The 13,176-nt window shown below is 40.4% G+C and overlaps 1 protein-coding gene across 1 annotated transcript; it reads right to left on the reverse strand.

The window, feature by feature from the left end:
• Positions 1-7,163: 7,163 nt before the first annotated feature.
• Positions 7,164-11,590, reverse strand: LOC121842273 (gastrula zinc finger protein XlCGF49.1-like). The gene is made up of 3 exons (XM_042312317.1): positions 11,547-11,590; positions 11,234-11,411; positions 7,164-8,236 (listed from the first exon to the last, which is right to left on the reverse strand). The coding sequence occupies exons 1-3, from the start codon at positions 11,547-11,549 to the stop codon at positions 7,770-7,772; spliced, it is 648 nt and encodes a 215-aa protein (XP_042168251.1). The 5' UTR covers positions 11,550-11,590; the 3' UTR covers positions 7,164-7,769.
• Between the last annotated feature and the right edge of the window lie 1,586 nt (positions 11,591-13,176).

Here is a 13,176-nt window from a genome sequence, read left to right on the forward strand (position 1 = left end):
CATTTTGTTTATTTAGTAAATATTTTCTTAACTCTTATTTTCTTAACTATTGTTGGTTAAGTGCTTGTCAGTAAGCATTTCACGGTACAGCTGTTGTATTCATGTGACAAATAACATTTAATTGTAACTAAATATGGAGTATGTCAGTTTCAATGTTACGTCTTTGATTAAATTAGATTTTTCAAACTCAGGCTGTGTGTGTTTATCTGCGTCATTCCTTAATCATTCCTTGTGGTCCTGTAGCTCAGTTGGTGGAGTATAGTGCTTGTTAAACCAGGGTAGTGGGTTTGATTCCTGGGACCACCCATATGTAAAGTGTTTGCACACATGACTGCAAATCACTTTGGATAAAAGTGTCTGCTAAATGGCATATATTCTAGTCCGGAACAGCTGATTCCCTCATGCATGCCTCAGTGTTGCTTGCCTCGAAGTGAGCATAGAAGTGATTTAGCTTGTGTCACTGGGCAGCTCGCAGCTGTGCTTCCCTTTGTAGTCTGTAATAGTTTGCAAGCCCTGCCACATCCGACGGTCTTTGGAGCCGGTGTAGTATGATTCAATCTTAGCCCTGTATTGACGCTCTGCTTGTTGGATGGTTCTTCGGAGGGCATAGCAGGATTTCTTAGAAGCTTCTGGTTTAAGAGTCTCGCACCTTGAAAGCGGTAGCTCCTACCCTTTAGCTCAGTGCGAATGTTTCCTGTAATCCATGGCTTCTGGTTGGGGTATGTACGTACAGTCACTGTGGGGACGATTTTCTCAATGCACTTATTTCTAAAGCCAGTGACTGATATGGTATACTCCTCAATGAAAAACAGTCCTGGCATTACACACCTGGCTAAAAGACAATTGTAGCTATGCTAGAGTCACTTTTATTGACACCTTCTGGAAACAGACGATACTCTACAGGAATGACGGAGTCCATCCAAATCTTCTTGGCTCCTGGACTGTGTCCACGCTTTTCAAGGCTGTGTTGAAACAATGACTGGTAAATGATCCTAATCATCTTGGCTCTCTTGATCCAAGATCAGCTCAGTTAATCCCTTCCATTGTGACAATGAGTCATCATAATGCTGCATCAAATGTACATGATTTTAGGTGTATTGGAAAACACAATATAAGTCATTTAATTTATGTACCCCTAATTGCACCGAATACATGTGTTTCTCCTACAGCTATTGTAAGCAGTAATCATAAACCATTGTTACACTGTTAGCACTGAGGCAGTGTGCAATAGCAGTAAGACCACTTCATGCAGCTCACTATCAGCTCCAATGTAAATAACAGGAGTAAGTCTACCTCTGATAAGCATTAAAAACCTTTGGTGATACAGTGGCAGCAACACATGGTTATAACATCTACCGAAAATACAGAAATGCCAACGGAGGCGGTGTTGCTGTTTATATTCCTGTAAAGCTTAGAGATGATCGGATGTTAAATACTGTTGAAGTAATATGGCTACAGGTTCATCTGTCTCACCTAAAGTCCATTCTGGTGGGAAGCCGCTATAGATCACCAAGTGCTAACAGTCAGTATCTGGATAATGTGTGTGAAATGCTTGATAATGTATATGATATCAACAGAGAAGTATATTTTCTGGGTGATTTAAATATTGACTGGCTCTCATCAGGCTGCCTACTCAGGAATAAACTTCAAACTGTAACCAGTGGTGGCAACCTGGTTCAGGTTATCAATCAACCTACCAGGGTAGTTACAAACAGTAGAGGAATGAAATCATCAACATGTTTTGATCATATCTTTACTAATGCTGCAGAAATGGGTTTTAAAGCAGCATCCAGATCCATCAGATGTAGTGATCACCATATAGTAGCCGCTAACTCATCCAGTTTGTTATTTAATGACCCGCACATTTTGACAGGGTGATCACCCGGAGCGGGTGAGTTCTTCCCCGCCTCCATAATCTGTTCCTGATAACACCTCTTGAGCCTCGCTTCTTCTTAGTTCATCTTTTGTTTGTTTGTTGATTTTGTAGAACAACCATCTGGCAAGGCCATGCTGTTTTGGAGAGTGTGAGCTTCTTCTCCTTCTTCTTCTTCTTCTTTCTTTATCTGGGAAAGAGAACAGAAACCCACGGGAGTAGGTGATAGTGGTTGATTTACTCACTGAATCCATACAACCTCTGGTAGTGGTTGTGACATTTCCGCATATTACAGCGATTAGGTGTCACGCCCTGACCTTAGAGAGCTTTTCTATTTCTCTATTTGGTTCGGGTGTGATTTGGTTTTCCTATTTCTTTTGTTTGGCCTGTTCCCAATCAGAGGCAGCTGTCTATCGTTGTCTCTGATTGGGGATCATACTTAGGCAGCCCTTTTTTCCCACCTTAGGTTGTGGGACCGTGATTTTGTATAGGTGCTGTGAAGCAGAACTTTAACAGGTTCTATCTCATACAACAGGTTCTATCTCGTAGTATTGTGATCCTAGCGAGGCAACACAAACATTCTAAATTCTAAATGTTCTTTATGAGTAGTATTGTGACCCTGTGGTGGCAACACAAACATTCTAAATGTTCTTTATGAGTAGTAATGTGACCCTGGGGTGGCAACACAAACATTCTAAATGTTCTTTATGAGTAGTATTGTGACCCTGGGGTGGCAACACAAACATTCTAAATGTTCTTTATGAGTAGTATTGTGACCCTGGGGTGGCAACACAAACATTCTAAATGTTCTTTATGAGTAGTATTGTGACCCTGGGGTGGCAACACAAACATTCTAAATGTTCTTTATGAGTAGTATTGTGACCCTGGGGTGGCAACACAAACATTCTAAATGTTCTTTATGAGTAGTATTGTGACCCTGGGGTGGCAACACAAACATTCTAAATGTTCTTTATGAGTAGTATTGTGACCCTGGGGTGGCAACACAAACATTCTAAATGTTCTTTATGAGTAGTATTGTGACCCTGGGGTGGCAACACAAACATTCTAAATGTTCTTTATGAGTAGTATTGTGACCCTGGGGTGGCAACACAAACATTCTAAATGTTCTTTATGAGTAGTATTGTGACCCTGGGGTGACAACACAAACATTCTACATGTTCTTTATGAGTAGTATTGTGACCCTGGGGTGGCAACACAAACATTCTAAATTCTAAATGTTCTTTATGAGTAGTATTGTGATCCTAGCGAGGCAACACAAACATTCTAAATTCTAAATGTTCTTTATGAGTAGTATTGTGACCCTGGGGTGACAACACAAACATTCTAAATGTTCTTTATGAGTAGTATTGTGACCCTGGGGTGGCAACACAAACATTCTAAGGGATTTGAATGGGTCTTTCAATTCAGCCAAAAATAAATGTTCTGCATTTTGATCACTTTATGCATTTCCTGCACTAATTTGAGATCATTTCCATACGGCCACGTAGGGCTGCACGATATGGGCAAACAATCTAGGCCCTAATTTTTTACCAAATGCTGCAAAATGCCTAGGCCTTATTTTTAACCAAATGTTGCAATTGCGATTTACCTTGCGATTTAGAGCAAAAACACTTGGGTGAACTATTGGAATCATGGGATTAAAATGATTATTCTAATTCACGATCATTAGAAAATAAAATTACGGACTCCTCTTTGAATCTGCGTATTTCTCCAAAACTCAGTTGTCCTGAGTCTGCACGAAACTGCCAGGACCTCAGATCAATGGAAACACTAGATTTTTAAAATGTTGTATCTCTTGACACATTCCATTAAAATAGTCATGGCCTCTAAACCTTCAAGCTGCATACTGGACTCTATTCCAACTAAACTAGTGAAAAGAGCTACTTCCTGTGTTTGGCCCTCCTACATATACCAAACTCACTAAAAGTGACAGTAATAAAGCAGATCTTCAAAAAAACAGAAGACACCTATACCATGTCAGATATAGAGTTGAAATGTATTACATTTTGAGTTTGCATCCCAGTATTACAGTTTATATACAGGACCAGTCAACAGTTTGGACACACCTACACATTCAAATCAAAATCAAATTTATTTATGTAGCCCTTCGTACATCAGCTGATATCTCAAAGTGCTGTACAGAAACCCAGCCTAAAACCCCAAACAGCAAGTAATGCAGGTGTAGAAGCACGGTGGGTAGGAAAAACTCCCTAGAAAGGCCAAAACGTAGGAAGAAACCTAGAGAGGAACCAGGCTATGTGGGGTGGCCAGTCCTCTTCTGGCTGTGCCGGGTGGAGGTTATAACAGAACATGGCCAAGATGTTCAAATGTTCATAAATGACCAGCGTGGTCCAATAATAATAAGGCAGAACAGTTGAAACTGGAGCAGCAGCACGGCCAGGTGGACTGGGGACAGCAAGGAGTCATCATGTCAGGTAGTCCTGAGACATGGTCCTAGGGCTCAGGTCCTCCGAGAGAGAGAAAGAGAGAAAGAGAGAATTAGAGAGAGCACACTTAAATTCACACAGGACACCGAATAGGACAGGAGAAGTACTCCAGATATAACAAACTGACCCTAGCCCCCCGACACATAAACTACTGCAGCATAAATACTGGAGGCTGAGACAGGAGGGGGCAGGAGACACTGTGGCCCCATCCGAGGACACCCCCGGACAGGGCCAAACAGGAAGGATATAACCCCACCCACTTTGCCAAAGCACAGCCCCCACACCACTAGAGGGATATCTTCAACCACCAACTTACCATATTGAGACAAGGCCGAGTATAGCCCACAAAGATCTCCGCCGCGGCACAACCCAAGGGGGGGCGCCAACATAGACAGGAAGATCACGTCAGGGACTCAACCCACTCAAGTGACGCACCCCTCCCAGGGACGGCATGGAAGAGCACCAGTAAGCCAGTGACTCAGCCCCTGTAATAAGGTTAGAGGCAGAGAATCCCAGTGGGGACAGGGGAACCGGCCAGGCAGAGACAGCAAGGGCGGTTCGTTGCTCCAGAGCCTTTCCGTTCACCTTCACACTCCTGGGCCAGACTACACTTAATCATATGACCCACTGAAGAGATGAGTCTTCAGTAAAGACTTAAAAGGTTGAGACCGAGTCTGCGTCTCTCACATGGGTAGGCAGACCATTCCATAAAAATGGAGCTCTATTGTAGAAAGCCCTGCCTCCAGCTGTTTGCTTAGAAATTCTAGGGACAAATAGGAGGCCTGCATCTTGTGACCGAAGCGTACGTGTAGGTATGTACGGCAGGACCAAATCGGAAAGATAAGATAAGAGCAAGCCCATGTAATGCTTTGTAGGTTAGCAGTAAAACCTTGAAATCAGCTGTAGCCTTAACAGGAAGCCAGTGTAGGGAGGCTAGCACTGGAGTAATATGATCAAATTGTTTGGTTCTAGTCAGGATTCTAGCAGCCGTATTTACCACCAACTGAAGTTTATTTAGTGCTTTATCCGGGTAGCCGGAAAGTAGAGCATTGCAGTAGTCTAACCTAGAAGTAACAAAAGCATGGATTCATTTTTCTGCATCATGTTTGGACAGAAAGTTTCTGATTTTTGCAATGTTATGTAGATGGAAAAAAGCTGTCCTTGAAACAGTCTTGATATGTTTGTCAAAAGAGAGATCAGGGTCCAGAGCAACGCCGAGGTCCTTCACAGATTTATTTGAGACGACTGTACAACCATCAAGATGAATTGTCAGATTCAACAGATCTCTTTGCTTCTTCGGACCTAGAACAAGCATCTCTGTTTTGTCCGAGTTTAAAAGTAGAAAGTTTGCAGCCATCCACTTCCTTATGTCTGAAACACAGACTTCTTGCGAGGGCAATTTTGGGGCTTCACCATGTTTCATTGAAATGTACAGCTGTGTGTCATCCGCATAGCAGTGAAAGTTAACATTATGTTTTCGAATGACATCTCCAAGAGGTAAAATATATAGTGAAAACAATAGTGGTCCTAAAACGGAACCTTGACGAACACCAACATTTACAGTTGATTTGTCAGAGGACAAACCATTCACAGAGACAAACTGATATCTTTCCGACAGATAAGATCTAAACCAGGCCAGAACTTGTCCGTGCAGACCAATTTGGGTTTCCAATCTCTCCAAAAGAATGTGGTGATCGATGGTATCAAAAGCAGCACTAAGGTCTCGGAGCACGAGGACAGATGCAGAGCCTCGGTCTGACGACATTAACCACCTTCACAAGTGCAGTCTCAGTGCTATGATGGGGTCTAAAACCAGACTAAAACCATAATAACCATCATATCTGAGTTAACTTGGAGTCACATGATGATATGTTGTGTGATCCTCCCACTACGATTCGGGAAACCATGTAGTTTATTAGGCTACAGATTAAATAAGTTATGAACTTCACAGGGTGGTGAAAGTGCATGTGATGAGCTTGATGCTCCTTTCCAATACATTTTGAGGGTCTTATTCTGGTGACATGATGATTGATGCTTGGTTGCCATTTTGACAAATAATATCTCTCTCATCCATAATAATCTCATCATGTAGGTAGCCTACCAACACTGTATCTGTGAGCTGCTGACTACAGTGCACGGGACAAGAACATGTTTTCTATATAACGCAGCAGTTTTATAAAACCATCAGTAGAGTTGAAAATGTGATGGAAACTTTAACAATTTAACTTGTATTTTTCATTCGGTACATTCGGGAATTTAACTGCAAACGTTATTTTTTTGTGCACTACGTACCAATAATAATAATAATAATAATAATCTCATCATGTAATCTTGTTGGTAGCCTGCACTGTATCTGTGAGCTGTTGGCTACAGAGCACGTTTTCTATATAATGAGAAGAGTTGAACATGCGATAGAACACCTGCTGCTTTTTCAAACCAGCCCACTGGGCACAGACGTCAGTTTAACATCTAGTTTCTATTTACATTTCTTTGAGTTCTCAACTAAAGTGAATTCAACATGAAATCAACACAAAATGTCACCTGTCACTGGATTTAGGTTGCAAGTTGGGTGAAACACAAAATGTTACCTGTCATTGGATTTAGGTTGCAAGTTGGGTGAAACACAAAATGTTACCAGTCATTGGATTTCGGTTGCTGGTTGGGTGAAACACAAAATGTTACCTGTGGAAACAATGTTTATTCAATCAGTGGGAGGCCTGTAAATTCAGGAAAGTGGAACTCTTCTTTGAGACAATGATAAACAGCAATCCTTGGGAGAGTTGTGGTGGATATTATAGAATAAGGATCTGCTGGAGTCCAAGTCAAACCAAGATTCTTTATTTCTGAGCTCAGAGAGAATAACAGAGTTACACAGTGCAGTGTAGACAGTCTGATTTCCTGAAGCATTGGGTGATTAGCACATATCTTTATAGTTTCCTGTTCCTGGGCGGGACTTTATTCATACAAGGACGCAGGTGCAAATTGGTTTGCAACACAGGATGAAACTCCCAAGAACAGGAGATTATAATAGGACAGTTTTTCCATTACAGAGTCTGAACATTTTCATGTCATTAAATCATCAGTGGGCTACAATGCAAATGTCAACAATGGAACAAATGCATCACATCCAAATATCACTTGATTATCTGTAGTGCTGGAGGAATGACACACACAGATAAACACACACATAGTCAGAGTTTAAAAAATAATATATTACTCTATATTCAAACTTACATACTCAATTCATGTTTTCTAATAAAAACACACAAATTTACGTTTGAGTATACCCTGTACCATTTAATTTCATATGGTATAAACAGGTAAACACATTCTCAGTCAACAATATAAGACAACGGGACCACTGTGTATGTTCTCTGATGAATTTTAAGTCAACGTGATGTGAAAAACCTACCCACTAAGAGAAGTAATTATTCTCCCGTGTGGATTCTCACATGACGTTTAAGTGACCATGATGAGTAATATGTCTTCCCACAGTCTGAGCATTTGTAAGGGTTCTCCTCTGTGTGCAGTCTCATGTGTTCTTTCAGCTTTCCTGAATGGTTAAAACGCTTTCCGCAGTGGGAGCAGTGGTAAGGCTTCTCCCCTGTGTGCATTCGCTCGTGAGCATTCAGGTTTCCTGACTCTCCAAAACTCTTTCCACACTGGGAGCAATGGAAAGGCTTCTCCCCTGTGTGTATTCGTTCGTGAGATTTCATGTTTCCTAACTGGTTAAAACTCTTTCCACACTGTGTGCAATGGTGTGGCTTCTCCCCTGTGTGTATTCTCTCATGTCTTCTCATGCTAACGAACTGGTTAAAACTCTTTCCACAGTGGGAGCAGAGGTGTTGTCTTGCTGGTTTGGACGTTTCTGGTTTCTCCAAGTTTGGTTTTCCTCCTGCAATAAACAGTGTTAATTTAAAGAGAGACCAGAAAGAAATCTCTACATGATAAAAACTGCCTTGCTATGAGGTTTAATCCAAATCAGATCCCTCAATGTCCTGAGGTCAGCTTTCAAACATTTCATCATTCAAAACAATCTTGGTGTTATTTTTAAAATCAAATTATGTTGTAAAGCTTCCTGGTAATTACTGATATGTTTACATGACCTGTTATTATCTCTGTTTTATAAGTCGGAACACAAACAACTAGAATGTTCTAGATCACTCAAGACAGACATCGCTGGATTCCTATCAAGCAGGTGGTTGTAAATATATAACCTTCATAGTTGTATGATAATGAATGTGACCTACACACTTCCTTAAACCGAAAATAAGTCAAGTCCAAAACTTGGAGACAGGCACATAGCACATCAGTAACATCTCCCGTTGTCAATAGGGTCGACACAATGGCTTTTAATGGCTTTCACACATATTTTATATTTTGACTACCATTAATGTCACGATAATTTGGGTAGATGTTCCAAAAAATATCAATATTTAAGTGAAAAGATTATTTCTCTCAAATTTGATGCACAAATTTGTTTACATTCCTGTTAGTGAACATTTCTCATTTGCCAAGAAAATCTATCCACCTGACAGGTGTGGCATATCAAGAAGCTGATTAAACAGCATTATCATTACTCAGATGCACCTTGTGCTGGGGACAATAAAAGGCCACTAAATGCGTTTTGTCACACAACACAATGCCACAGATGTCTCAAGTTTTAAGGGAGTGTGCAATTGGCAATGCTGCCTGCAGGAATATCCACTGGAGGAGTTCACTTAGGAGTGTACTTATTAGTCACGTGACACCGGGGAGGGAAAATGGCTAATTGGGCCCAATTTGGACATTTTCACTTAGGGGTGTACTTACTTTTGTTGCCAGCGGTTTAGACATTAATGGCCGTGTTGAGTTATTTTGAGGGGACAGCAGATTTACACTGTTATACAAGCTGTACACTCACTACTTTACATTGTAGCAAAGTGTCATTTCTTCAGTGTTGTCACATGAAAAGATATACTCAAATATTTACAAAAATGTGAGGGGTGTACTCACTTTTGTGATATACTGTATATATATATAGCACCAGTCACAAGTTTAGACTCACCTACTCATTCAAGGGTTTTTTATTTTTTACAATTTTCTACATTGTAGAATAATAGTGAAGACATCAAAACTATGAAATAACACAAATGGAATCATGTAGTAACCAAAAAAAAGTGATAAACAAATCAAAATATATTTTAAATTTGAGATTCTTCAAAGTAGCCACCCTTTGCCTTGATGACAGCTTTGCACACTCTTGGCATTCTCTCAACCAGCTTCATTAATTATGTAATGGTGGAGACGCAGGGCAGCGTTCATATATGGTTGAATGGTACTGTATCCATATACGATTCCGTGGGAAAGTCAACCTGAACATGTGTAACGGAGGTGAGAACGTGCCGTAAACTCAATCCACAGCTTGAAACGTCCCAGATGGAGCTGTCCAACTGGTACCTTTTAAACTCACTCCACAGCTTGAAACGTCCCAGATGGAGCTGTCCAACTGGTACCTTTTAAACTCACTCCACAGCTTGAAACGTCACAGATGGAGCTGTCCAACTGGTACCTTTTAAACTCACTCCACAGCCTGAAACGTCACAGATGGAGCTGTCCAACTGGTACCTTTTCTATCGCTCCATCGGTTCATTGTCAAGGAGAGCGGTCACATGTGATGAGAAGCAGAGGATCACTAGTTTGAGCACAGTATGGGGACAGTGACAATGGAGGCTAAACTGGCACACTAACGTCAGTTACACATGAACAAATAAATACATTTTGTCCATTACAGAGACGGAGGCCAAGTCTCACAAGAAAATGCTTTTCATTCAATCATATTTCATGGCTTCTAGAAAATGTTTACGGAGTTTTAAAATATATATTATATATATATATATTATTTTTTAACAAGTTCTGTATATCAGATGTTAATGAAGCAATACAGACCACATTGAAGTGTCTTGAGTTTAGTTGGCCTGTTCTACAGTCTTGTAAAGACAGGGGGGTTGACAGGGACAGACAATGTAACATCCATAATGTTTAGAGAAAATATAATGTATTTGACATTTTAAACAAGTTCTGTATATCAGATGTTAATGAAGCAATGCAGACCATATTGAAGTGTCTTGCTTTTCTTTCGTTCTTGAATTTTGTGTAATAATTGAAGCTTTGAATCCGGCGTCATTTTGCGTGTCAATTCATAAACCATGTGCCATGGAATCAGTACAATGAAAATCTCATGCCAACTATTTTGAAATTTATTTGGCACAGCTGTCAGTTGTTTGGTCCTTAAATGGAACTGGTAAACATTTCTATTTATCACAATTTGGTCCTTAGTGCAGGGCCGACAAGTTCCTGTTCAACAGTCTAGTAAAGACAGGGGGGTTGACTGGGACAGGCAATGTAACATCCATCATGTTTTATGGAAACATTTTTGTAAAACAAGCACCTTACATCAGATCATCTTGAAACTTTCTCTCCAAAGCTAACTATCATCAAGGTTTTATATGGTCTATTGGTTTCTCTCTAAAGCTAACTATCATCAAGGTTTTATATGGTCTATTGGTTTCTCTCCAAAGCTAACTATCATCAAGGTTTTATATGGTCTATTGGTTTCTCTCTAAAGCTAACTTTCATCAAGGTTTTATATGGTCTATTGGTTTCTCTCTAAAAACTAACTTTCATCAAGGTTTTATATGGTCTATTGGTTTCTCTCTAAAGCTAACTTTCATCAAGGTTTTATATGGTCTATTGGTTTCTCTCTGTTCATTGGCAGAATCCTTTTTCAGTGTTATGATATTCATAACATCCATATCCACCAGTCTGTCTTCCTGTCAACTAACAGAACTCTGCTGGTTGTCCTGGTAACAGATACCAGATCTATTGTATTTGTTCAAACTAAACAACTTACTTTGATGTGTCAAATCTGATCCTTTCTTCTCTTCTCCTCCTCTCACAGTTCCACTCAGCCCCGTTGTTTTCCTGCAGTCCACCAGCAGCACAGACAACCTCTTCATACCCAGCAGTAAGGTGCTACCGGGAGAGGTACGATACAGGGACTCCGGGAGGGAGGAAGGGCTAGCGTTGTCCTGGTAACCATAAAGAGGGGACACAGACACAGATCATTATGGATGCTGATGTCACTGTTGACATAAAGTGCTTTACAGAAACCCAGCCCTGACCCCGATAGAGCAAGCTGTATGCTAGACCAGACCAAGCTGTACCATCTGGTGTTCTGAACTGGAGAGACTCTTCTCTGCCTCGTCAGCATCAGGATGTTGTTGAGGCTCCCAGAGGATCCACCATAGTCATGTCTCTCTCCTGTGTGAACAAGAACATCAAACAGATGGTAAACTTATGATCTACTATTGCAATCACAGTCTTACAAAAGACATGAATATGTCTAAAATCATGATTTTATAAAACATTGTTTGATACAAATGTAAAAGGGTCGATCCACGAAATGGGTGCCTGTTGCATCCCTTTGATATTTTAGTAGAAATTATGCACCAATATTGAATTTTAAAAGCCTGTTATACTAGATGAGGGGAACTTTAATATAGACCACATGGAGAAATCAATACATCGAATTGAAAAGTCCCTCAAATATATGACCCAATGGCAGATTGACCCTTTAACAATTTATACAGTACTGAACAACATATTCTAGTGTAGAACTTCAGTAGAATGCCCCTTTAAAACCACACATTAGTTCAACAACGGCATAGTTTGTGCCCCTGTTTTTAAGACAGTACTCACTGGTGTTAATCTGATATTCAGTCTCCTTTTTCACTCCCAAAACGTCTTCCTTCTTCTCTTTTATTGAGATAGCCTCCTCTTCCTCTTTTACTCTAAAATGTTCTTCCAATGTTATGGCATCTTCCTCCTTTTTGACAACCTCTTTCACTGTAATATCATCCTCTTCTTCTTTCACTGTGAAAGCTTCTTCCTCTCCGTTCACCAGGGCTTCTATCTCCGTCTTGCTTACTGACCTCATGCTCCGGACGATTAGCCTAGTGCAGTATCAACTTAACACATTTGATAATTTAACAAGAAAATTACGTTTAAATTAACTAGTAGAAACGTAAACACATTTTTTGTTCTAAACACTAAGAGTAATATACACGAGATTGGTCTAAAAAGCTTCAATGTTTCGGTTTTATGTTAACTAGCAAGCTACCGCGTGGTTAAATCAGCATGTTGTTGCTGGTGAAGAAGCTGCCCGTCTCGTCCACTAGATTATACGTCACGCAAGAAGCATTAGAAGAATTATCCTGAAAGACGCACATCACCATCTGCTGACTGGAGTGGGTAACGCAGATTGGAAAAAATCTCCCTTACAATATTAATTCTGTCAAACAATGTCATAAGAAGTCATTTAAAAACAACAAGATGTTATGTTTTCTCTTCCTTCTTACAGCCAATACTTTCCTCCAGGGCTGACCGGCCCATTAGACAGGATTAGGTGACAGATTGACGAGAGTGGCATATTCAAATCAAATATTATTAGTCACATGCGCCGAATACAACAGGTGTAGACCTTAGTGACATGCTGAATACAACAGGTGTAGACCTTAGTGACATGCTGAATACAACAGGTGTAGACCTTAGTGACATGCTGAATACAACAGGTGTAGACCTTAGTGACATGCTGAATACAACAGGTGTAGACCTTAGTGACATGCTGAATACAACAGGTGTAGACCTTAGTGACATGCTGAATACAACAGGTGTAGACCTTAGTGACATGCTGAATACAACAGGTGTAGACCTTAGTGACATGCTGAATACAACAGGTGTAGACCTTAGTGACATGCTGAATACAACAGGTGTAGACCTTAGTGACATGCTGAA

Source organism: Oncorhynchus tshawytscha, unplaced genomic scaffold (genome assembly GCF_018296145.1).
Source record: "Oncorhynchus tshawytscha isolate Ot180627B unplaced genomic scaffold, Otsh_v2.0 Un_contig_581_pilon_pilon, whole genome shotgun sequence".
NCBI lineage: Eukaryota > Metazoa > Chordata > Actinopteri > Salmoniformes > Salmonidae > Oncorhynchus > Oncorhynchus tshawytscha.